Source organism: Chiloscyllium plagiosum, chromosome 40 (assembly GCF_004010195.1).
Source record: "Chiloscyllium plagiosum isolate BGI_BamShark_2017 chromosome 40, ASM401019v2, whole genome shotgun sequence".
Lineage (NCBI taxonomy): Eukaryota > Metazoa > Chordata > Chondrichthyes > Orectolobiformes > Hemiscylliidae > Chiloscyllium > Chiloscyllium plagiosum.
Genome location: NC_057749.1, coordinates 15,356,489 through 15,383,524, shown reverse-complemented (window position 1 = coordinate 15,383,524; position 27,036 = coordinate 15,356,489). Strand labels below are relative to the sequence as shown.

The following is a 27,036-nucleotide window of genomic DNA, read 5'->3' as shown; positions in this document are numbered from 1 at the left end:
AGGGTCGGTGTGGACTCAAGTGTCAAATGGCCAGTTTCCACACTAGGGATTCAATGATTTTATTTTATGATTCTTAGACAGTGAGCATGGCCATGACATCCAGATCAAACTGGAGGACATCACGTCTCATCCCAAGATTCACTTCACTTTCTCCAGCAGGGCTGAGCTTATCATCTACATGTTGTATATTGCTGAAAAGGAACACCTGGCTGAAACCTTTCTTTTTGCATATATCAGGACAAATGCAAGAATGCCAAACTTCAAACAATCACAACAAGTTAGGATATGATTGGTTGGCAAGTTGGCTCTGATAAATCGAGGCATTGCCAGGGCGAAAGCAGAGGGAACTGTAGGCTCCCCAAACTCCCGGGAAATTCAGAAACGGTGCAAGGTTTGAACATGCCCCTTTTGTTTATAGAGAATCAAAATCTTAACACTTAGAGCCATTGGAGGAGATTTGATTTAATTTACTACTTTCACGTGTATCAAGATAGAGTGAAAAACATTGTCTCAGGTGATTTACAGTCAAGAGTGTGGTGCTGGAAAAGCACAGCCGGTCAGGCAACATCCGAGGGACAGGAGAATCGACGTTTCTAGCATAAGCCCTTCATCAGGAATGAGGCTTGTGGGCCAAGAGGACTCAGAGATAAATGGGAGCGGGTGGGGCTGGGGCTGGGGAGTAGGTAGATGGGAATGCAATGGGTGGGTGAAGGTGGGGGGGGTGAAGGTGATAGGTCGGAGAGGTGGGTGGAGCGGATAGTGGGAAGGAAGATAGACAGGTAGGACAGGTCAAGAGGGTGGTGCCAAGTTGGAATAAGGTGGGGGAGGGGAAATGAGGAAACTAGTGAAATCCACATTGATCCCATGTGGTTGGAGAGTCCCAAGGCGGAAGATGAGGCATTCTTCTTCCAGGCGTTGGGTGGCAAGGGTTTGGCAATTGAGGAGGCCCAGGACCTGCATGTCATTGGGGGTGTGGGAGGGGGAGTTGAAGTGTTCAGCCACAGCGCGGTGGGGTTGTTTTGTGCATGTGTCCCAGAGATGTTCTCTGAAGTGTTCCACATGTAGAGTTCCTGTCTCCCCAATATAGAGGAGACCACATTGGGAGCAATGGATACAATAGATGACATGTGTAGAAATGCAGGTAAATCTCTGATGGATGTGGAAGGCTCCTTTGGAACCTTGGACGGAGATAAGGGAGGAGTGTGGGCACAGGTTTTGCAATTCCTGTGGTGGCAGAGGAAGATGTTAGGAAGGGAGAGTGGGTTGGTGGGGGCATGGACCTGACAAGAGAGTTGCGGAGGGAATGGTCTGTCTGGAACATGGATAGCAATGGGAAGGGAAATATATCTCTGGTAGTGGGGTCTGTTTGTGGGTGGTGAAAATGGCGGAGATGATGCGATGTGTACGGAGGTTGGTGGTGTGGAAGGTGAGAACCAGGGGAGGTTCTGTACTTGTTGTGATTGGAGGGGTGGGGTTCAAGGGCTGAGGTGCTGGAAGTGGATGAGATGCGCTGGAGGGCTTCATCGACTACATGGAAGAGGAAATTGTGGTTCTGAAGAAGAAGGCCATCGAGTATGATTCGAGTTGAATTGGTCCTCCTGGGAGCAGATGCAGTGGAGGCAGAGGAATTGGGAATAAGGGATAGCATTTTTACTGGAGGCAGGTTGGCAGGAGGTGTAGTCCAGGTAGCTATGGGAGTCAGCGGGTTTGTGCTAAATGTCCGTGTTGAGTCAGTCACCGTTAATGGAGATGGAGAGGTCTAGGAAGGGGAGGGGAGTGTCCGAGGTGGTCCAGGTGAATTTACAGACAGATCATACTGTACAAGTGCATCAGGGTAACTGAACAGGGTGCAGAATAGAGTGTCACAGCTGCTGAGAAAGTGCAGAGAGAGATCAACATTAAGATTGAAGAGGTCAATTGAAAGACCTGATAACGGCAGGGAAGAAGCTGTTCTTGAATCTGTTCTTTCGGATGGTAGCATAGTGGTAATAAAACTGGACCACTAATCCAGAGGCTGGACTAACATTTTAGAGACATAAATTCAAATAACACCACAGTGACTCTGGATTTTAAATTCAATTAATTCATTCATTCATTAATTCACTGCTGCCTCAGAGCGCCAGGGACCCGGATTCAATTCCAGACTCTGTGTGGAGTTTGTACATTCTCCCCGTGTCTGTGTAGGTTTCCTCAGGGTGCTCCAGTTTCCTCCCACAGTCCAAAGATGCGCGGGTCAGGTGAATTGGCCGTGCTAAATTGCCCATAGCAACAGGTGCATTAGTCAGAGGTAAATGTAGAGGAGTGGGTCTGGGTGGATTACTCTTCGAAGGGTTGGTGTGGACTTGTTGGGCCAAAGGGCCTGTTTCCATACTGTAGGGAATCTAATCTAAACCTGGATATAATGGTAATCTCAGTAGTAATGACCATGTCCAAAATCGTCTAAATAACGTAATGTCCTTCAAGGACGGACGTCTGCTCTTCTTACCCAGTCTGGCAGACAGTGATGTGCTGATTCTTTAATCCATTGTGAAATGGCCCAGCAAGCCACTTGTTTCTATAAACCGGCATCAGGAAAAGCACCATGGGGTATACTACATCACATGGTCAGCAGCGGTTTTAAAAAGGCAGCTCACCACCCCCTTCTCAAAGGCAGTTAAGAATTTGCGACAATTGCTGGGCTTGTTGCTAAGACTCATATCCTATGACTAATTCAAATGAAACAACAGTATTCCAATTGAAGTGGGAGAAAATGGCTGAGAGACTGAGACAGCTAATGTATTTTGTGATGGACTTTATTGAATTACAACGCCCAGCAGTCTGACAGTAGTTGTAATTGTTCGAGCTAACCAGTTAAAATTTTGGCTGTTTATTGACTTGTTTTGAAAGCAGCGTGCCAGTTAATTTTGTTTTGTTGCTCTTCCAACACATGTGAATTCATCTGACCAATAAACACACAAATTAGGATCAATAAATATTCCTTTACAATTGGTTATAGCTGTTTGTTATGAACTACCCAACATTTAACTCGATATTCCTGCGCACAAAAGGGCTTTGTATTAGCACAATCAGTTGATTTAGTTTAATGTCATGTCAGCTTGAATATGAAGCACATTTTGGCTACTTCACTGAAAGAGGAGTTTGTTGTAAGATGCCCATAATTCATTTCTTTTCTTGAAAAGACAAAGCCAGTTTTAAGAGGGCACGTTTGAAATAAATGCAGTTGATGCTGAATTGTTTAAAAAAACTGCTATTCGTCTTTCAAGCATCTGAATAATTAACCGCAAAGACAAAAGCAGAGGCAGTCCATCTCGTGTGGTGCTGGCATCATGTCTAAAACCCTGGCCTCCAAGTCAGACGATTAAAGGTTCAAATCCCATTTCAGAGACTAGACGGTATAATCACTCCCGGTACTGAGTGAGTGCTTTATCATTGAAAGCAATTTCCTTCTGCGTTCAAAGATGCAAAACGTACCTTATCATTGTCCAGAAAAGGATGAAAACTCTACACTGGCCAAGACTCCCCCACTTTTGAGATAAAGTGATTATTTATCTCAGTTGCTTTCAAAGGAGCTTTTGCTCTGTGCAACTGGTAGGGACTGATAGTGTACTGAACTCGTAATCCAGAGGCCCAAGTTATTGTTCTGTAGATGTGGGTTCAAATCCCACCACAGCAGGTAGTGAAATTTAAATTCAATGAATAAAAGAATCTGGAATTGAAAGCTGGTGGTGACCACTGTTTGTTTTAAAAGCAAACCTGGTTCAATAATGTCATTCAGGGTAGGAAATCTGCCATCCTTACCCAGTCTGGTTTACATGTGATTCCAGACAGCACGGTGGCTCAGTAGTTAGCACTGCTGCCTCACAGTATCAGGGACCTGAGTTCAATTCGCACCTCAGGTGACTGTGTGGAGTTTGCACATTCTCCCCGTGTCTGCGTGGGTTTCCTCCAGGTGCTCCAGTTTCCTCCCACAGTCCAAAGATGTGCAGGTCAGGTGAATTGGTCATGCTAAATTGGCCGTAGTGATAGGTGCATTAGTCAGGAGTTAATGTAGTGTAGGGGAATCGGTATGGGTGGATTACTCTTTGAAGGGTCGGTGTGGACTTGTTGGGCTGAAGGGCCTGTTTCCATACTGTAGGGAATCTAATAGACCCACAGCAATGTTGTTGACTGTTAACTGCCCTGTGGAGTCGCCCTAATGAGACACTCAGCTGAAGGTCAATGGGAATAAGCAGCAACATCCACAAACGCTGTAAGAATGAAGAGAAACACATTGGCCTACATCAGATCAGTGATTACATTTCTGAAGTGGCTCATTCAGTGTCTTTTGGGGATATCCTGAGGATTAGACATCAAACAAGTGCAATGCTTTTCCTTCTGTGATCTTCCTCATCAAATGGTCAGTTTGTAAATCAGTACGGGTTGTTTGAAGAGAGAGCTTTGTAAAATCACTTCCCAGCAAGTACTGTTTTGTCTGTAATTATTAAAGAAGTAACTTAATAGAAGCTGTAACTTCTTTTTGAACTCTTGATTAGAGGGGATGGGTTCAATAGTCTTTTCGGAAATCTTTTGAAGCAACTGTGTCACTGAAAGAAAGCTCAGCTCCCCCCTATTACCAATGTCTCCTAATCGCTGGTCATAGATGTGGTCACACATTGAATGCAAAACTCCTGGGGACTTTCTGAAGAAATAGTAAGTAATTACACATTTTTTCAGTAAAATGGCAGGGTTGGGTCAGTGAGTGTTTCTCTCCTTTTTCTTATTTTCAGCACTGACTTGCACTTTGACATATATTCGCAGTGATGGCTGTGCAGCACCTCACACACTAGTGACTACTCCGTGTAGACAGAGGACTATTCAGCTGGGCCAACACTGAGGGAAGTTAATGATGGCAGAGGGGAGATTTGATAAGAGTAGAGAGGGAGAAACTGTTTCCACTCATGACAGGATCGCAAGCCAGAGCACACAGATTGAAATAGAAGCAATTGCAAGTCAAGAAGAAACTGTATCACACAGCAAATGATCTGAATGTGGATGCACTATCTATAAGTGTGATGGGCAGATCCAACTGAGGCAGTCAAGAAAGCAGTCAATAATTATTTAATTAGAAACAATGTATAGGGTTACGGGGAAAAGGCAAGAGTTTGGCACAAAGTTAAAATACTCAGAGAACCAGTGCAAGCAAGATGGGCTGAGTGGCCTCCTACTGTACCATGATGATTCTGTAAAACGTGTCTTGTGACAACTCAAAAGTACACAATCACCCCCTCTACGTGGGCTCTCAGCAATTTGCACTAAATGCATCAACGTTCACATTGCCTTTGCACAATCTTCCTAGCCTTCCATAACAGAAGGCTATCTTTCACTGCATGCTTCTGCTTTATTTCAGTAAAGTAATGTTGCTAAAGTGATCAGTTAACAACTGGCAAAGATTGCTGTTGTGCTGATGCTGTCTGAATCATGCAGAGGATTCCACAAGTGTCGGGAAATAAATCACAGGTTTCCTCCCTGGTTGCTAAGTACGTATGGTGGAAGATGAGCCTGGCGCAGACACACTGGGACACCTGATATACTATTCAGCTATTTGAGATTCTATTGCTCACCCAGGCAGCAGCTGCAGGGCAATATTTGTCTCTTACATGGACTTGGAGGATAAAAAGTGCAGATCTATTACTTTAACAATAACACCTTTTTCCTAAAATGTTATTAAAAATTGCATCCTTATTGCACCTATTCATGGCTTCACCATGTACTTTGTATTTGATTAAGTCTTTCTGAATTGTAGCCTCAAAACACTGCAGCCAGATTCGCCCATGAGCAGCAATGTGATAGTGGCAGAATAATTTGTGTCATTCAAGGGATAAGTATTGGCCAGGACACTGAGGATAATTCCCTGCTCTTAGAAAAGACCCACAAAATCATTCGTATCAATTTGTGAGGAAATACGGGGCCTTGGTTTAATATTTCATCTGAAAGATGGTACCTCAGACAGTACGGCACTCTCTCGGTACTGCATTGTGAACATCAGCCAGGGTTCTCTGCTCACGTTTCCTAATTGCAATTAGATAACACCACTGAAGAATTTTGTTTGGAGGAGACTACTCAATGTTGATGCTTTACGTGAAAACCCCAGCATTTTCCAAACCTTAACAAACTAATGGTGTACTTTGTTAATGATTTTTCCATGGAATTAAACAAGGCCACAGCTATAGGAAACTTTGACTCCATCAGTCTAGACAGACTTTTCAAATGGATCCCAGGCTGAGAGGTCAGCATCTAAGCAGCCACATTAACACACACACACACCCCTACCTCTCCACCTTCAGCTCAGAAGTACGCATGTTTCCAGATAATTTCACAACATTCAAAGTCATTTGCAACACTTCAAATCCTGAAGCAGCCCGTATCCAAATACATCAAGACCTGAACAATATTCAGGCTTGGGCTGACAAATGGCTAGTAACATTCATGCCACACAATTACCAGGCAATGACCATCTCTGACAAGAGAGAATCAAACAATTGCCCCTTGACAATCAATGGCATTGTAATCACTGATACTCCATTATCAACAATCTGGACTACGGACCAGAAACTGAACAGGACTTGCCATATAAATACAGTAGTTTCAAGAGCAGGTCAAAGGCGAGTAACTCACCTCCTGACTCCCCAAAGCCTGTCCACTATCGACAAGGTGCAAGTCAGGAGTGTGATTGAATACCTGCCTGGGTGGATACAACGCCAACAACCCTCGAAGCTCAACACCATCCGGGACAAAGCAGGCCCCGCTTGATGGGCACTGCATCCACAAACATTCACCCCCTCCACCTCCAATCCACTGCAGCAAATCATGACGGCTCCTGAGACAGTATTGTCCAAACCCATGACCACTCCCATCTAGAAGGGCGATGTTAGCAGATACATGGGAACACTACTGCTTTTCTCTCCAAGCTATTCACTATCCTGACTTGGAAATATATCGCCGTTCCTTCACTGTTTCTCAGTCAAAATCCTGGAATGCCCTCCCAAGGGGTATTGTGGGTCTACCTACAGCAAATGGATTGCAGTGGTTCAGGAGAGCAGCTCACCACCACTTTCTCAAGGGCACAGCCAGCGACACCCAGATCTCCTGAATGAATGAACAAAATAAAGGTACTGGATAAAAACACATTGCTCTTTAAGCCAAAAAAAATGGACAGGAAACTTTGAGGGGGAATAATTAATAATAAATAGAAATGTGGTTTATGTAAGCCAGTTTTGTAAAGCTGTGTTCAAGCAATTGATCTTAGAAATATCATTTGGTTTAGAAATCCCCTTCTTTCACTAAGGCCATGCCAACAGTTCATAAATGGTCGAATAAAAGCAAAAGACCGCAGATGCTGGAAATCTGAAACAAACAGAGAATGCTGGAGAAACTCAGCAGGTCTGGCAGCATCTGTGGAGAGAGAAACATTTCAAGTGTGATATAACTCTTCTTCAGATTTTCCCCCGGCTCTCCATCTATGCTGAGCCATCTGGGTAGAATGGCAACCGCAGTCATATTGTTGAAATGAGAGATGGTGTTGAAGCTTTTCATTCTGCTTTCATCAGGACAAATGCAAGAATGCCAAATTTCAAATGTTCGCTACAGTCTATACTATAGGAGAAAAAGGTCCTGATTTGGTTGGCTAGTTGACTCTTGAGGTGTTGCTGTGGAGAGAGCAACGAGGAGTCTTTAGGCCTGTGAACAATGCAATAAAGACACAAAATTTGAACTTGTTCCTTTGTTTATGGGTCAATGCTGGTGATGGTAAAACACACCCCAGAAGAGGTAGCACCTCCGGGTGGGGTGGGGTGGGGTGGGGGTGGGTGGGGGTGCATACGAAGAAGCTGTAAAGCAAAGAGTTCAGCACACCATTTTGCTGCAATTTGCATTTTGCTGTTCAGTTGCGAGGGGTAAATATGCTGACCCAGTATAACTGGTAGTTGCTGAATGTAGAATTCTAATTAAACACTTTAATCTCTCTGTTTGGCAGTGCCTGGGAATTCAGACCTTTCTGTATGGGTCACAGCACAAAAAGACAAGAGCCACTCAGGAAACAGTCAAACTCTTATCCAAGTAAGTGATGCCTCAGTGACCATCAGATCAATGACCGAGTTGGCTGAAGCTGTGTGGAACTTTCGAGTGAGCTACTAACCAGCTTCTTTAACTGTTGTGTCACCACCAGTTTGAAGTGATCATTTTAGTGGCTGGCTGATTGTGTGACTGGTGCATCATTGAACCCTGCAGATTATAAGATTCCATCTCAGGTCCTCGCCCTGAGTGAACTGGCGTCTGCTAGGTGGACAGAGGGCATTGTAAAGGCACAAAATCAGAAATTGCTGGAAAAGTTCAGCAGGTCTGGCAGCAGCTGTGGAGAGAAATCAAAGTTAATGTTTCTCAGAACTTGTAAAAGCCAGCTCTGATCTCTCAGGGCTCAGGGTTCGGGGAATCAGCCTGTATTGCAGTTGGAGAATTGCATACATGTTGTCTAGGGGAAAGAGAGCAGGATTAGACCCAGCTGCGACACCCATTCTGAGCAAGATCTCAGCGGGAAACAAAATCAGACATTGCTGGAGAAGCTCGGCAGGTCTGGCACCGTCTGTGGAGAAAAATCAGAGTTAATGTTGCAAGTCCAGCGACTCTTCTTCAGGGACCCTTCCTGAACTCTGCTTTCTCTCGACAGATGCTGCTAGACCTGCTGCTGAATTTATCCATCAATTTCTGATCTTGTTTCAGATCTTCAGCATCTGCGGGTTTCTTTTGTTTTATTTCATGCTCAGAGGCACCTTTTGATGACCTGTAACCCAAGACCAGTGAGTGGAGCCAGGAGAGGAATGTGGGAAACTGGAAGCAGCAAAAAACCATGGTAATTTTATCAGGTGGAGCCTTTAGAGTCATAGTGATGTACAGCATGGAAACAGACCCTTCGGTCCAACCCGTCCATGCCGACCAGATATCCCAACCCAATCTAGTCCCACCTGCCAGCACCCGGCCCATATCCCTCCAAACCCTTCCTATTCATATACCCATCCAAATGCCTCTTAAATGTTGTAATTGTACCAGCCTCCACCACATGCTCTGGCAGCTCATTCCATACACGTACCACCCTCTGTGTGAAAATGTTGCCCCTTATGGTTCTTTTATATCTTTCCCCTCTCACCCTAAACCTATGCCCTCTAGTTCTGGACTCCCCAACCCCAGTGAAAAGACTTTGTCTATTTACCCTATCTATGCCCCTCATGATTTTATAAACCTCTGTAAGGTCACCCCTCAGCCTCTGACGCTCCAGGGAAAACAGCTCCAGCCTGTTCAGCCTCTCCGTATTGCTCAAATCCTCCAACCCTACCCTTATAAATCTTTTCTGATCCCTTTCAAGTTCCACAACATCTTTCCGATAGGAAGGAGACCAGAATTAGAGTATTCTTTAGCTTGGCTCATTGCCAACACTATCTTGAGAGACATGGGTAACAGATACATGGAGACACGACTACCTCAAACTCCCTCACCAGTGACATAGCATCCTGACCCGGAGGTACATCACTGTTCATTGTCAGTCCTGGCTAACAGCACGGTAAGTGTTCCTACAGCTCATGGACTGCAGTGGTTCTAGAATACATTTCACCCCCACCTTCTTCAGGACAGTTAGAGATAGGCAGTAAACACTGACCTATCCAGCAAACCCACATTTCGTAGGTGAATGTTAAAAAAAAGCTTTCAAGTTGAAAATACAGGACTCTATGGGGACTTGACAGGGTGGATGTGGCAAGGTTGTTCCCCTTCTAAAGGGTCTAGGACCAGAGGACATATTCTCTGAATAAGGTGTCTGTTTAAATAGAGCTGAGGAGGAACTTCTTCTCTCAGAGGATAGTGAATCTGTGAAATCTTTTACCTCAGAAAGCTTTAGAGGCCAAGTATGTTCAAGGCAGAGAGAGTCCTGTGGTGAAGTGGTGGAGTCCCTACCTCTGAGCCAGGAATCCCAGATTCAGTGGATTGCAGCTGTTTGAGAAAGCAGCTCATCACCACCTTCTCAAGGGCAATTCAGGGAGAATAAGAGCTGGTCCAGCCAGTGACGCTCAAATTTAGTGAATGAAGACAAAAACAAAATCCCACCTGCTCCAAACATCTCTGGATAATATCTCTAAACAGGCTGATTAGAAAATGAGCATCAATATAAACCTTCCTAGACGCTCATTTAAAAGATACCCTGTAAATCTTGCCCTAGCTCCTGTTATTATAGATGTCTGGTGTCTTTATGACATGCCCTGGCCAGCAATGGGGCTCATTCTGTCTGAGGTCCCAGATGTCTCACAGGTGAGGACCATGTTGCCTTTGGAATATACACTAAACATTGCACATACAGATCATTAAACAAATTAAGAGGTACTTGAAATTATGAGGACACGGTGAACTTAAAAAGATAACATCCAGAACAAATACAGGCCGTGTTTTGTACGTTTACTCAGAGCTGATAAGACGTAGTGATCTCTCCTAGAGAATGGCAGCAGGGAGAGTCATCATTATAGGCAGAGTGAATGATGGAAATCACAGAGTGGTTGCAGACAAGCTGCAGAGAATGACTGAGGAGGGTTTAAGACATACAAGTGGAGCATTTGCAGCAGGTGATTTAATTTGACAGTTTTCAACCGTAATGTTTCCCGAGTTATTTCCTGGTGACTTTGAGAAAAGTTTGTTTCCTGTCAGAAATCGCCTCCCAGCTGTTAGACTCCATGCCTCCTGCCATTGTTCAGAATTCCATGTTCAACTTCAGAAAATGTTACAAGCCGCAGATGTTGCGCATTGTAAATGTGCTTCACACACACACACACACACACACACCCCCTTCAACTAACTCAGCTGGGGACTGCCTGCTCTGGGTACTCAGTCACATAGATAGAGGGCCGTTGCTGCTGGGGCACATGTATGGATTTACGAGATTGCGTTTAGATCTCGAGGGCTACTAAACCTGCCAGGGTTCCTATTCCCAAATACCTGGTTGCATGGAGGTCAGGATGGACTGTGCTGACCCACTCCCAGATGAAGAATGGCCTCTCAGCATGCCTCATGAAGCTGTAACTGACAAGTGACCAATTGTAGAGGATCAGGAAAATTACTGCCAGCTCAGCTCTTGTTGAGACTGCGGTTAGATGGCTGGGTACGGGTTTTGCTCGCCTTGGCTAAAGAAGAATAAATTTGCATAGTGGGAGGGCAACAAATGTTTACCAGACTGATTCCTGGGATGGCTGGATCCTCCTTTGAGGAGAGATTGAATGAATGAATGAATGAATGATCATTATTGTCATGTACTCAAATGAGTGCAATGAAAAGTGTGCAGGTTGCTGCTTATGGTGCCATTTTAGATACAAAATTCACTAGTTACAGCTTTTCAGTTACAGTTCATGGAAAAATAGAGAAGTATGAGAAATGTCCACATTGCAGATTTAGGAATACATTATATAACAGAGAAAAGAAATACAGAGAAATGGTCTTCTAGCCCAGTCCATGTTGACATCTAGCCTCCCCGAGACCAGAGGTCCACACCAAAACCATGCCTGGCTGAGGCACCTCCACGTACCACCTGAAGATCACTGCACTTGCCGACTGGGAAATGCTATGCCAGCAAAGAGAATGCCATACTGGACTGGCAGGTTACCTTGCTGGGCTGAGAGTTCGCCGTGTCATGCTGGGCTGAGAGTTCGCCGTGTCATGCTGGGCTGAGAGACCGGCGCGTCATGCTGGGCTGAGAGACCACCGTGTCATGCTGGGCTGAGAGACTGCCTCGTCATGCTGGGCTGAGAGAGACTGCCTCATCATGCTGGGCTGAGAGACCAGCGCGTCATGCCGGGCTGAGACACCACCGCGTCATGTTGGGCTGAGAGACCACCGCGTCATGCTGGGCTGAGAGACCACCGTGTTATGCTGGGCTGAGAGACTGCCTCGTCATGCTGGGCTGAGAGAGACTGCCTCATCACGCTGGGCTGAGAGACCGCTGTGTCATGCTGGGCTGAGAGAAACTGCCTCGTCATGCTGGGCTGAGAGACTGCCGCGTCATGATGGGATGAGAGACCTCCGCGTCATGCTGGGCTGAGAGACCGCCGCATCATGCTGGGCTGAGAGACCGCCGTGTCATGCTGGGCTGAGAGACCGCCGTGTCATGCTGGGCTGAGAGACCGCCGTATCATGGTGGGCTGAGAGACTGCCTCATCATGCTGGGCTGAGAGACCACCGTGTCATGCTGGGCTGAGAGACCGCCGTCTCATGATGGGGTGAGAGACTGCCTCGTCATGCTGGGCTGAGAGACCGTCGTGTCATGCTGGGCTGAGAGACCACCGTGTCATGCTGGGCTGTGAGACTGCTGTGTCATGCTGGGCTGAGAGACCGCTGTGTCATGCTGGGCTGAGAGACCGCCATGTCATGCTGGGCTGAGAGACCACCATGTCATGGTGGGCTGAGAGACCGCAGTGTCATGCTGGGCTGAGAGACTGCCTCGTCATGATGGGCTGAGAGACTGCCGTGTCATGCTTGGCTGAGAGACTACCTCGTCAAGATGGGCTGAGAGACAGCTGTGTCATGCTGGGCTGAGAGACTGCCTCGTCATGATGGGCTGAGACCGCTGCATCATGCTGGGCTGAGAGACCGCCGCATCATGCTGGGCTGTGAGACTGCCACGTCATGCTGGGCTGTGAGACTGCTGTGCCATGCTGGGCTGAAAGACTGCTGTGTCATGCTGGGCTGAGAGACCACCATGTCATGCTGGGCTGAGAGACTGCTGTGTCATGCTGGGCTGAGAGACCGCTATGTCTTCCTGGGCTGAGAGATTGCCTCGTCATGCTGGGCTGAGAGACCGCCACGTCATGGTGGGCTGTGAGACCGCCATGTCATTCTGGGCTGAGAGACTGCCGCATCATTCTGGGCTGAGTGACCGCCGTGTCATGCTGGGCTGAGAGACTGCCTCGTCATGCTGGGCTGAGAGACCGCTGGGTCATGCTGGGCTGAGAGACTGCCACATCATGATGGACTGAGAGACCGCCACGTCATGCTGGGCTGAGAGACTGCCATGTCATGTTGGGCTGAGAGACCGCTGTGTCATGATGGGCTGAGAGACTGCCTCATCATGCTGGGCTGAGAGACCGCTATGTCTTGCTGGGCTGAGAGATTGCCTCGTCATTCTGAGCTGAGAGACCGCCGCATCATTTTGTGCTGAGTGACCGCCGTGTCATGCTGGGCTGAGAGACTGCCGTGTCATGCTGGACTGAGAGACTGCCTCGTCATGCTGGATTGAGAGACTGCCTCGTCATGCTGGGCTGAGAGACTGCCTCGTCATGCTGGGCTGAGAGACCGCCGGGTCATGCTGGGCTGAGAGACTGCCGTGTCATGCTGGATTGAGAGACTGCCTCGTCATGCTGGGCTGAGAGACCGCCACGTCATGCTGGGCTGAGAGACTGCCATGTCATTCTGGGCTGAGAGACCGCCGCATCATTCTGGGCTGAGTGACCGCCGTGTCATGCTGGGCTGAGAGACTGCCTCGTCATGATGGGCTGAGAGACCGCCGTGTCATGCTGGGCTGAGAGACCGCCGTGTCATGCTGGGCTGAGAGACCGCTGTGTCATGCTGGGCTGAGAGACCGCCGTGTCATGCTGGACTGAGAGACTGCTTCATCATGATGGGCTGAGAGACCCCCGTGTCATGCTGGACTGAAGAGACTGTCACGTCATGCTGTACTGAGAGACTGCCTCGTCATGCTGGGCTGAGAGACCGCCACGTCATGCTGGGCTGAGAGACCGCTGCATCATGCTGGGCTGAGAGACCGCAGTGCCATGCTGGGCTGAGAGACCGCAGTGCCATGCTGGGCTGAGAGAATGCTGCGTTACGCTGAGCTGAGAGACCGCTGTGTCTTGCTGGGCTGAGATTGCCGCGTCATGCTGGGCTGAGACCGGGAGTCTGGGCTTGTGCTTTCTGAAGTTTGGAAGAATGAAGGAAAGCTATGTAATTCTTCCAAGGGCTTAATAGTTTGGATGTTGGAAGGTTGAACAAATGATCTTTATTGTCACGTGTTCAAATGAGGACAGTGAAGAGTGTGGGGTGGTCTGAAATCAGGGCGCACATTCTCTAAGTAAGAGATAGACCATTAAGGACTGAGACAAAGAGGATCTTATTCACTCACTGGAGGGTGTAGCTTTGGATTTCTTTACCCCAGTAGGCTGTGGAGGCTCAGTCATCGAGAACATTCATGAGAAAGATCGATAGATTTCTAGATGTTAAAGGTATCAAGGGATTGAATATGAAAATGGCAGAAATCACCCCCATGATCTAGATGCATGATTGGGCAAACCTAAGGGACCAAATGACCTACACCTCGTAATTTCCATGATCCTACAGCTCAGCAACTGTACTGGAAATAAATAACCTCTCCATGGCATTTTGACGTGGCTTTCTGACTTATTCTAACTCTGAAGATGGACGAGGGCGATCCAGTAGATGTAGTGTACCTGGACTTTCAGAAAGCTTTTGATAAAGTCCCACATAGGAGGTTAGTGAGCAAAATTAGGGCGCATGGTATTGGGGGCAAAGTACTAACTTGGATTGAAAGTTGGTTGGCTGATAGAAAAGAAAGAGTAGTGATAAACGGCTCCATTTCGGAATGGCAGGCAGTGACCAGTGGGATACCTCCGGGATCAGTGCTGGGACCACAGCTTTTTACAATATATATTAATAATATAGAAGATGGTATTAGTAATAACATTAGCAAATTTGCTGATGATACTAAGTTGGGTGGCAGGGTAAAATGTGAGGAGGATGTTAGGAGATTACAGGGTGACCTGGACAGGTTAGGTGAGTGGTCAGATGCATGGCAGATGCAGTTTAATGTGGATATATGTATGGTTATCCACTTTGGTGGCAAGAACAGGAAGGCAGATTACTACCTAAATGGAATCAATTTCGGTAAAGGGGCAGTACAAAGAGATCTGGGTGTTCTTGTACACCAGTCAATGAAGGTAAGCATGCAGGTACAGCAGGTAGTGAAGAAGGCTAATAGCATGCTGGCCTTCATAACAAGAGGGATTGAGTATAGAAGCAAAGAGGTTCTTCTGCAGCTGTACAGGGCCCTGGTGAGACCACATCTGGAGTATTGTGTGTAGTTCTGGTCTCCAAATTTGAGGAAAGACATTCTGGCTATTGAGGGAGTGCAGCGTAGGTTCACGAGGTCAATTCCTGGAATGGCGGGACTACCTTACGCTGAAAGACTGGAGCGACTGGGCTTGTATAGCCTTGAGTTTAGAAGATTGAGAGAGGATCCGATTGAGGCATATAAGATTATTAAAGGATTTGACACTCTGGAGGCAGGAAACATGTTTCCGCTGATGGGTGAGTGCCGAACCAGAGGACACAGCTTAAAAATACGGGGTAGACCATTTAGGACAGAGATGAGCAGAGAGTGTGGCTGTGTGGAATGCTCTGCCCCAGAGGGCAGTGGAGGCCCAGTCTCTGGATTCATTTAAGAAAGAGTTGGATAGAGCTCTCAAGGATAGTGGAATCAAGGGTAATGGAAATAAGGCAGGAAGAGGATACTGATTAAGGATGATCAGCCATGATCATATTGAATGGTGGTGCAGGCTCGAAGGGCAGAATGGCCTACTCCTGCACCTATTGTCTATTTTGGTAATGTATCATGAAAACATTTATTATTCTTTGTATTTTCCAACAGGTCTCCGGAGGTGGCTGCAGAAGAAGTGAAGAGAGGAGCAGATCATTTAAAACAGAGACCTGTATTCTGTGCTGTGGTACCAAAACACACCATGTCAGGAGGGACCAAAGCCAATATCTATTCTTGACTGATGTCCGTGGAATGGTGCCTGAAAATGCTCGGATGATGCTCAGCGTTCTGGCCCACAGTTATCTCCCTCCAAAACAACCTTGATGCGATTGCTTTGACCGTTGGTGGCTACACTGTCAGCTGCCTTGATCCTAAGCTCTGGAACCTACCCTCACTAAAACTCTCTGCCTCTCTACGTATATCTTCTTTAAGACACTCCCTAAAAGTTACCTCCTTGACCAAACTTTTATTCCCCATCCTTATCTTTGTTTCAATATCAAATGTTCTCTCATAACTCTCCAGAGAAGCATTCCTGGGACATTTTATGTTAGGGTGCTGAAAGTATAATATTACTTCGAACGGCATTTTTTCAAACCTTTACTGTGATTTATTATATCTATGAGGTCAACGTAGAACTTGAAGTGTCACATTAAAAAGAATGTGAACCAGCTTTAACTGTGGTCGATAACCATATTTTAAGCGGGAAGTTATATGTTGGAATTCAGATCAAATTGTTGTTGAAGACAAAACCAGATGTCAGTAGCTGGCTCTCAATGATGAATGGGAATTGATGAAATATAAGCCACATGTTATGGAGCAGGTTGCTAATACTTTTACTACAGGCTTCTACTTTTCATTTTAACTTTGCCAAATAATGTGCACAATGTAGTGAATGAAGTTATGCAGTTCGCAGCTTGTGGCTGCATAAATTACGGAGAATGTACAGCACAACCAGACTGTGCCAGAGCTCGTCCTTCGCTGAAGCTTTCCTCCATTCAAACGTCATCAAGCAAAGCACTTATCCTTCCTCTCCAACCACCCCCGAACCTAATCCAGCAACCTGAAAATGCAGCCTTGCTGTTCATCTCCGTGAGTCCCTGCAGTAGCAAATTCCACATGCTCACCACTCTGAGTAACAAGGTTTTTTCTGAATTTCCTATTCATTTTCTGTTCTCCCAAGAACACCCATCAGCAAAAAGAAGCTGAGAAAGGAATGCCAATGATCTCAAGTCCAAGGACCACCTTCCACCTTCTGGTAAACAGTTGCCAGACGTGCGAACAGAGATTCAACTCTATAGAATCGTAAATATATCATAGAAACCCTATCGTGTGGAAAAAAGCCATTCAGCCAATCAAGTCCAATCCAACCCTCCGAAGCCATGTTGTGGAGGAGCCAGTCTTCGACTGGGGTGGACAAAGTTAAAAATCACACAACACCAGGTTATAGTCCAACAGGTTTATTTGGAAACACTAGCTTTCGGAGCGCTGCTCCTTCATCAGGTGGTTGTGGAGAATAGTATGTAAATCCCAGAACTTCTTTCAAGTCACATTCTCGAGATAACTTAAGGTTTTGTAAAAAAATGCTGACATCTCAGCTCAGACAATGCCTTAAAGGTGTGAGGTTAGAGTCATTCTGTATCCCAGTCTTGAGTCAGATTGGTTCTATTTCCGAAGTGGAATTTACAAAATATTTGCATGGATCAACTGCCTGCATTGACTGACTGCAGACTGTGCATTTTGTCTGCAATATAATTAATGCCTTGTCTGAGCTGAGATGTCACTTTTTTTTTATAAAACCTTAAGTTATCTTGAGAATGTGACTTGAAAGAAGTTCTGGGATTTACATGTTAATGAATCGAAACCTGCAACCCCATTCTAAAAGATGAAAGACTTAACAACAATCGAGGTTTGTTCAATATATCATTTCAATTGCATGACACTGTAACCTTTTGCCATAAATTCTGTCTCATGATCCTCCTCCACAACCACCTGATGAAGCAGCAGTGCTTCAAAAGCTAGTGCTTCCAAATAAATCTGTTGGACTATAACCTGGTGTTGTGTGATTTTATCCCTCCGAAGAGCATCCTAGCCAGCCTGGACCCTCTCCCTACATTCCCCATGGCTGATCCACCTAACCTGCACATCCCTCGACACTATGAGGACGTTTACCAATTTCAGTCACCTCACCAGCACATCTTTGGTTCTAGGATCAGCACATTGGTCACATAAGGACTCACAGAGCCTATGACCAGTGACATGGAATTTCCAGTGGACAATCGTATTTGTTAGTAAGTGATTGCCAATGATGATTGACTTTCTTAGTGATGTTACTATATTCACGGTCTGTAGACGTCCACAAATAGAAATGTTAAAACATTAAGTGGCATGCAGAGTTCCAAGAATAGTGTGGGTCAAAGGTTTGATCAGCCATGTTCATGTTGAATGATGGGAAAGGATGATGGGCTGAGTGGCCACCTCCTGTTCCTATTTTCCTAAAACCATTGGATGTCTGAAGCTGCCTGCAGCTCCTCCATCCCGACCCCAACAATTGTTTGCCTTTACAGAGGCAGTGAATGTGTGGGTTGATCAATCTGTAGTTTGAGTTTTTATATTATATAGTGATGTTGTGAAACTAAAAATGGCTAGGCCCCTGAGCCTTGGAGAACCTCAGCAGCCTAACCCAGGTGTAGTCAGCTGGATCCAGGAAGCGAGCTCCTCACTTACCTCCTGGGGATACAGCACGGTTACCTGAGGCACTGCTCTGCAATCAGACATCCTGTTCGCGGTACACATTTCCAAACTTCTAAATGCCCTTCCTCACCAGCCTTTCCTATGAGCTCTCCAATGCTTTCATCCCCTCCTTCCCCACCTCACCCTAAAGTTTCTGAATTCCACCCTCACTCTTAGGACCCAGCTCCAATTATCCTCGAATGAATCATACATACATTCTCCAGTTTAGGTCTTTGTTTGCAATTGATGGGTGTCCTTAATCAAAAGTAATTGTTATTAGAGTTTGTTTTATTGAAATGTACAACTTAAAGTCTGGGAATATGCAGTTGATTGATTAAATAAAGAGATGTGATTTTATTCAATAATCTGGGAAATTCTTACCTGCTTACTTTGCACAAGTGAAATTACCCAAATTCGGGATTGGTGAGGGAACTTTTCTACATTCTAGATTATAACATCATACAACTTCTTACATATTTTCTCTCAACCCAGTCAGATATGTCATTACACACCTCTGGAGCAGGTGAAACCAAAACCCAGGTCTCCTTTGTCCTCTGCATCATCAGAATCCCTCATACAAATTCTTACTGTACAGACAAGTTCAGGGAACAGCAGGTACCTTTCAAATGAGAGTTATGTAGGTTTGCGATGTTTAGAAACTATTATGTCTGTAATGTTAATTTATACTGGAGCATAACCATTGGATGAAGAAGTGCTATACATAACCTCTGGCGCAGACACATTTTCTGGTGTATCATTAATATTCAATCATGATCTTTTAGTGAAGCAGTGGTGCATAGTGGACCTTACAAACAAACTTTAATGAGCCATTTGTTTACACCTAAACATTACTGTGATTCCAGGCAAGTCTTAGCAATGAAACGCTTCCCATTTCAGGCATGTAGACTTGGGGTTCTCCCAATCTCTCCTCGAAGTTATCTAAAGAGATTAGCAAATTCCTTATAGCATCGTGGTTCAGTGGTTAGCACTGCTGCCTCACAGTGCCAGGGACCTGGGTTTGATTCCAGCCTTGTGTGACTGCCTGTTTGGAGTTTGCACACTCTCCCCCTATCTGCATGGTATCCTCCGGGTGCTCCAGTTTCTTTCCAAAGATGTGCAGGCTAGGTGGATTATGCATGGGAAATGTGGGTTACAGGGATAGGGTGCATGTGGTTGGGATGCTCTTCAGAGGAGCAATGTGGATTTGATGGGCTGAATGGCCTGCCTCCACACTAGTGATTCTAATTCTAACTCCAGTGCAACAAGCACTGCTGAGCCATGGACAGCATGGTTAACTGTGAAGTCAACCCCCTTTTCTCTCAGTTCAACTTCCCAAAACAATACTTACTGTGTCAGTCAATATCTTTTCAATTTCCATGCCAATCATCCCAATATTCTTTTGAGTTAGATTGATTATGTAGTGCCAGATTTGGGGCAGTTTTGGTTTAGTAGAAACATGACCAGAATTATTTCATAGGGAAAGTCCATTGCCTCTATCTGGGAAGTGTAGACACTGAACCAATGAAAACCATTTAATATCTTTGTATTATTACATGTTTGTGTAATGCAATAACATTTAAATTTTGCTGAAAAACATATTTTAGAAGCTTTTTATTTTGCACTCATCAGGACAATTTAGCACCGTCATTTGGTCTGCATTGTGCCACATTTACATGAATTGGAAGTCACATATATATTAACAGAAAGGGCCCTGTTCTTTGCAGAGAGAAAGAACATGTACACACTTTATCCCAGTTTAAACTCAACAAAATAGGTGACAGCCATTCAATGGTTCATGTCACCAGGCAATGTCTTGAGCAATCATAGTCAACCTGTCTGGTTTTGAATCTAAGGATATCCACGCAGTTAAATATCAATCATCAGTAAGTGTGCACACTCCATGGTAACATTTCTATTAATCAGGGTCCACTTGCCAACATATCAATAATTTTCTGTAGCACAATATAAATTGTTGGTTTTCCCTTAAATTGGTACTCTTGTGAATTGTCCTGATGAGGGCAAGATGAAGAGATTTGAATCAGCAAAACTCAAATTCAAAACTACCAAATGATAATTAAATTAAAACATGGATCCAAGCATTTGAAAAAAGTGTTTTACTGCCAAATTAAATTTTACAAAGAATACAGAAAACAACTGCAAAGTTTCTAGCCAGAGAGTAACTGGCTGTAACACGTAGACAGTTCTAAATTATCACCTTCAGCTAAGCTACTCAGAAACCTTCATTAGCTCCATGTTGAACCTTGTCTCAAAAGAACCAGAAATATTTTATCCCAAATACTCTTAGCAATCTGCACTCTCTCTCAAATATATCAACATAGGTATGTGTCTTGCTACCCCACACGCTAATCAACTTGCAGTCTACCAACTTTAACATCAGAAACAGAAGTCTTATTTATCCAGCATAAACCAATTCTGGAGAAGGAAAGGAAATCACTGCTTTTTGTCAGTAAAGCATGAGTAAGTGTGTCATCAGCAATTGACCCAATGTTATTGAGAGATTCTTGGCCAGTTTTCCCAGTCCTTCCCTCCATAAAAGTTATGACTTATATCAGGGAGTATGTCTCCATAGCACCAGTTGTTATCTCGTACTGTTCCCATGTATGAACTTTCATGGTAATTTTTGGAAAGCTACTTATTCATGGGGTGCATCTACATCACAGCACCACATTAGTGTTTTGAGTCAAAAGGCTGAGAGTTCAAATTCCATGCAGGGAGTTGAGCACAAAATTTAAGCTGACACTCCCAGTACGATATTGAGGATGTGCTACATTGTCAGAGACACAGTCTCTCAGATGAGGCACAGAACCAAGGCATTGACTGTTATGTCAGTAAAAGTAAACTAAAAATTCCATGATACTATTTGAAAGGAGAGCAGAAGAATTCTCCACATGCTCCTGACCATTTTTTAATCCCTCAAATAGTATGACCTACAAAGCTGATTGGGTGGTCATTACCACACTACTGGTGGTACACACATTGGTTGCCACATTGCCTGCAACTCTTCAAAAGCACTTCATTGACTGTAAAATGCTTGGGAATATCTTGAAAATCATATAATGTGCTGAATAAATGCATAGTTTTCATTCTTCACAACCTTTACATAAATATGGTTCATGTAATCTTGTAACACGTGCACCATTGATTCCCTCTTCTCCATAACAAGCTTTCAATCCAAACACTTGACAAGTCTGACCCTCCTAATACGTTACTGATTAAAGCATAAAAAACTAGACTGTTGAGTAGTCTTGATTCTTATTGATATCCAAACTAAATTTTCCTATAATAATTCTATACTAGGTGGGCTACTGCGGGATTATGTGAGTGCTGTTGATACAATCGTATATTATATTTCTACGCTTAAGGGAGTTGAAAGAAAGCAGGAAACTTAAATTACCAGTAATGTTCAAATGTTCCAAATGCATTTTTTTGGGAGTTGTCCAGAGGAGTCATTGATCAAAAAGTAAAGACGTTTTTTAGCTTTTGCAAATTAAAACAATATGAACATTAAATCCACAGGAAATAAGGCATGAAACATGGAGAATCTTTTGATATTCTAAATACTTTCTGATTGTACTCAATTTATTTTCTCATTGACAGTTAAGAATAATTGAACTCTGTAACTAGGAACCAGATGATATTTTGAATCCTTGTAAATATCTTTTAAGTTACTTCCTGAGTTTTGATCAGGCTCTTGCTAGTACATACACTGCATCTTGCCCTGCAATGCTGCCTTCTGATCGACACTTTAACACTATCAGATGTTTAATGCTAAAAACGTGATGGAAACTGGACGTTTGTTATGATGATATTCACGTGCCATTCATTAGGAATAAAAGTCTAAACAAAACTTAGAAAAATGGTGAAACTGGCCAAATATGTGTTTATATTTTTCTCATTTTATCTATTAAATTATTAAATGTTTAATTTCCTGTTTCAGTAGTGAAGCTGGCGTCTGGATAGGTTTCTTACTGTAACATTGATGATGGGGTCTTGACGCAAAAACAAACTATTGCAAGTGCTGGAAACTCAAAACAGAAAATGCTGGAAATATTCAGTGGTTCAAACAGAGTCATGGAGAGGTCATAATAACCTAAAGAAATGTTAAATTTAATAATGGAAAAGTTAAGCTGTAGAACATAACAATTTAACTTAGAGCTGTTTACAGGAAAATACTCCATAAATGTAGCCTAGACTCAACTATTACACATCAAATCCACGCAAAAGTATTTTAAGACCTTTTAACTGTCTATATCTGTACACAGAAGCCTCAAATAAAACTACTGCATAGCCAACAGTCCTCTGCTACTATTTTCAATCAATCTTTTCTATAAAATTAGTCAACAGAAACAATTTTGTTTGTGCATTTTTTTAAAATCATTGTTTCATTTGATAATGATTTCTGTGACATTGTGAGGTCTCAGATAATAAATGTGTCACAAATGTATTTCTTTTAAAGCACAGACGTGGGGTTATGCAGCAGGTAAGTTTCAAGCAGTGTTTTATCAAAGCATTAAAGCATCTGATTCCATTGCGACTGCATAATCGCTGCTTGATGTCAGCTATTCTCTAACTGTGCCTGTATTAGCTAGGTTCCATTTCAAAGGCATAATCCATTTTTTTGAATGCTGTTTACAGTTCATCATCATATAGAGGCGGTTCATCGTACTGACCCTCATCAAAGTGCGTAACAACAACTTTCTGTTCACTGTAGACCACATGTGTGTTACCTCCAGGTGCACCAATCCTGGGCTTTGCCAGGACATTTGGAGAAACTGCATATTGCATTAGTTCTGGATCAGAAGTTTGTAGATCTTCTTCACCTGCACCAGTAACACTCACTTCATTGCCGTCTCTATTCTCAGATTCCCATTCTTCATACCAATACACATTACCCTCAAGTCTCCTTTCATCCATTCCTTCAGAAATTTCATGCTGCTGAGTTATGAATGTCATACCTCTCCCACTGTCACCCCCACTCGTCTGTACTGACATAACTCGGTTTGCATTCATTTGAAAGGTTTCTGATGAATTTTCTGGATCCAAAACTCCATGAAAGAATTCTTCTCTGTCAATCTTACCTATTCCCTTTTGGAAGAAAGTACTTTGATCAAACCAATCACCTTCAATTTCACTTGACTGACACACTTCACCAACAGTTAGATCACCTGTTTGATATTGAGAACTTCTGTATTCATCAGTGTCAGTCTCATCTCTCATACTGATTTCTGGCAAAGACACAGGTTCCTGGTTAATACCTCTGACCTTTATTTGGATTCCATCATTGTTGTGCGAAGTATCAACTGTTTTAAGACCTTTTGCACTCAGTAGTTCCTGTATTTTCTCCTGAGTGGTGACGTTAATTAATCTTGACCCTATGTCATCTGTGTTTTCTTCATCTTCAATGTCCATTGAATAGAAATCCTCTGGGTCAAGGCTTTGAGAAACATTTACCTCAGCCTCAATAGTGACAACGCCGCTCTGAGAAGATTGTTGGACATTTTTAATATTAACTGATATGTTGTCAGATGGGTCTTGGGAATCTCTAGTGAGGACTGAAAGCTCATCCCTCAGACTTTCTGGTACAGCCTCTTTCAACTGCTGCAAAGCTCCTTTCAGCTTAAGTTTAGGATCCTCCATTTCCTCAGTCAGTAGCTCAACAATGGATGCCTGAACATCTTGAGGAACTCTAATCGATTCCTCTATCAGACATGGTGAAGACAGTTCTTTCGACAAGGTATCTTGCTGTGTGTCTGTAATTTGTTTAACATTTTCTGAATCTGCGCTGGCTTGAGGAGAATGCAACCCCATTTCTGTTAGTTTGGTTCCAAACGATTCTGTTTTTTCCTTAGTGATTTCATGTGCTTTTTCATTTGAAGATAAAATGTCAGGTGAGCTCTGCAGTAGCAGTTCAGTATTTGATAGCATTGTTTTCCTAAAGTCTGCAGCAGTCATTGTAATATTTAAGACTTCTTCATATCTGCCATCCTTTCCTTCATAATCAATGTCCTCTGCTCCTAAAGACAGTGGAAACGTGTCTGCAGTTGTAGGAAAATCATCAGTTTCTTCAAAATGTTCCAAGGTTTGCTCCCCCATCTCAACACTTACAGATACTTTCCCTGGAACTTGTCTTCCTTTAAACCCTAGGCTGAGAAGTCCATCCATAAGGTTCTCAGTCTTTGACCCTGTTAAATGTTCCAAAGCCCCTTTCACTTGAAGCTCTGGACTTTTGGCATCCACATTCAACATTTCTTTCAGAGTTGACTCATCTCCCACTTCAACAATTTCTTCTTTTCTTGACTGAATGATAATTTCTCTTTTGGTTTTGCCATCATCCAACACTTCTTTCTCCTCAATATGATAACTGATGTCAGGTTCGGGTGAAACATTCAGTTTTGTCAAATTAGTGGATTTTATGTCTGTTTGAATGATATCCCCAGTTCTAATATTATTTGCCAAACTTTCATCATGTTCATAGATAGCAACTCCACGGTTATCCTCTGACTTCCCTGCATTCGTTTTCATCCAGATCTCTTCTCCAGTTTCCAGCATAGATTCCTCTTTGTTCTTTTCTATCGGAAAATACTTTGTAATTTCTGCACTTTCCTCTTGGTCTGTAGTACAGATGTATCCATCCGGAGTAATAGGTGGCCCCACATTACTGATGTCTACTTTGATTTCCAAGTCTTTTGGAGTACTTTTGACTTCTATCACTTCCTTCGGTACCTCAGCCTCATACTCCTGCTCACTGGTTGTTTCTGTAGACCTCCTGTTAAAATCACAATCTTGCTCCTCACTAAAAGGTTGAGGTGATTCATTCAAACCTTGAGACTTAAGTTCCTTCTCTTCATGACGTGAAACATCTCCTTTATCATAAGAGTCTGACTCCTCGACTATTATTTTGGATTTGTGTGTGGCCATATCTGTAATATGCACTGCCTTGGCCAAAGGCACTTTACTCTCCCTGTCAATCTTTTCTGGAAACAACTTGTGCTGAACGATAGCTTCCTTCGTTGCACTGTGAGAGTCCTGAGGTTTCGGTGCAAACCTGGTCGTGTCTCTGTTAGCATTTATTGACTTTGCTGAAGATACAATATTTTGAATTGGTGAAGACAATGTGTCATCATAAAGCAGATCATCGTCTGACAGAGAATTCTTAATAGTCTTTCTTGCTGGTATTCTATATGGAAGAGGTTGTGGTATTATTCCCTTTTTGTTAATCACAGTATCTTTCCGGAAACTTGAAGGAATTTTAATACTGGTTGGTGTCCACTTCTTGCCATCTTGTGTGTCAAGACTTGGTTGTAGAACAACATTGGACATATGTGATCTTATATCTGTCCCTGTTGAAACAAATAAGAAATTTAATATGAGCCCATTTTGACATTCAATAACGTACCAAACACCTTACTGTTTTCAGTCCTGAGATAGAAACAGGAGTCAACTATTCAACCCATCAAGTCTGTACATCAATGAGATCTTGGTAGATCTGCTGTTTAACTCCATATTCCTTCTTTTCTCCCATATCCCTTAACACCCTTGGTTCACAAATATTTATCTAAGGTTTAGAGTTCAAGATTGATCTGGAATTAATTGCCATTTGTGGAAGAGTCTCTACCACCCTTTGCTCGTTTCCTAATTTCACTTTGAATGATCTGCTCCTTAAACCATGCACCTGAGCTTTAGCCTCCCCACATTACAAAACATCTGATCTCTTCATCTGATCTCTCTCTTTCTTAACATCTTGAAGATTTCAATTAAGTCACCCCTTAACCTTCTGACGTACGAAAAACATTTGTGTAATCTGTCTTCATAATGTAACCTTCGTGTGTCAGCAAATCCACACAGCACTCCCTCAACAGCAAATATATAATGGTCCTAAGATGCGGCATAATCTGATCTTATCCAGATTCATAGATTCTTTTTAATTACCAGAAAAAAAAAGGTTTCCTTATTAATTACATGAGGAGAAGTACTGGCCAATGCTGTACGGAGCTACACAGATCAGAAGATCTTATGTTTAATTCCCATGCTGCATTAAGAAATCTAGGAATGCAGAGAATGTAAACTGAGCTAATTAATCTGAGACATAACAGGAGTTGGGCCATTTAAAATGTGTACAGGAAAGGGGGGTGTGTGGGAAACCAATTTAGCAAATAAAACTAAACAAAGTGTCTGTTTGTTTGAAAATCTCCCGTACTTGTAAAGCCACAGACTCCTGTTATCACACTAATACTGTCATCCCAACATCTATCTCATGACCATTCCTCTTTTGTGATTGTCAGGATTACAGCTGAGCATGCCCCAGGCCTCTCCCAGCCTGTAGGATAGAATCTTCTCTCAAGGTGGCCAGTTTGGGAATGAGAAGGACGAGTAATTAGCCAAGGCAGTGGGGCACCACCACCTTCTCATCACCACCACAGTTAAATTCAGGGCCTAGAAGGCCCAGCATTGACTTTCCTCTCTCATCACCAATTAAGGACCTCTTAATTGCCCCATCCTCTTGTCACTGGGATTAACACAAATAGAACATTCCCAAAAATTGCTACCCTATGGGTAAAAACAATGACTGCAGATGCTGGAAACCAGATTCTGGATCAGTGGTGCTGGAAGAGCACAGCAATTCAGGCAGCATCCGAGGAGCTTCGAAATCGACGTTTCGGGCAAAAGCCCTTCAT

The 27,036-nt window shown here is 43.8% G+C and overlaps 2 protein-coding genes across 2 annotated transcripts in view; one reads left to right on the top strand and one right to left on the bottom strand.

The window, feature by feature from the left end:
• The window catches only part of ttc23 (tetratricopeptide repeat domain 23), a 70,812-nt gene extending 53,737 nt beyond the window's left edge, over positions 1 to 17,075 (top strand). Inside the window, exons 10-11 of the mRNA XM_043680424.1 lie at positions 8,012 to 8,094; positions 15,722 to 17,075. Coding sequence (XP_043536359.1) covers positions 8,012 to 8,094; positions 15,722 to 15,848 — 210 coding nt within the window. The 3' untranslated portion in view covers positions 15,849 to 17,075. The remainder of the gene's footprint in view (positions 1 to 8,011; positions 8,095 to 15,721) is intronic.
• A 3,364-nt stretch (positions 17,076 to 20,439) lies between these two features.
• The window catches only part of LOC122542553 (synemin-like), a 22,111-nt gene continuing 15,514 nt past the window's right edge, over positions 20,440 to 27,036 (bottom strand). Inside the window, exon 4 of the mRNA XM_043680422.1 lies at positions 20,440 to 25,701. Within this exon, the coding sequence (XP_043536357.1) occupies positions 22,991 to 25,701 (2,711 nt within the window). The 3' untranslated portion in view covers positions 20,440 to 22,990. The remainder of the gene's footprint in view (positions 25,702 to 27,036) is intronic.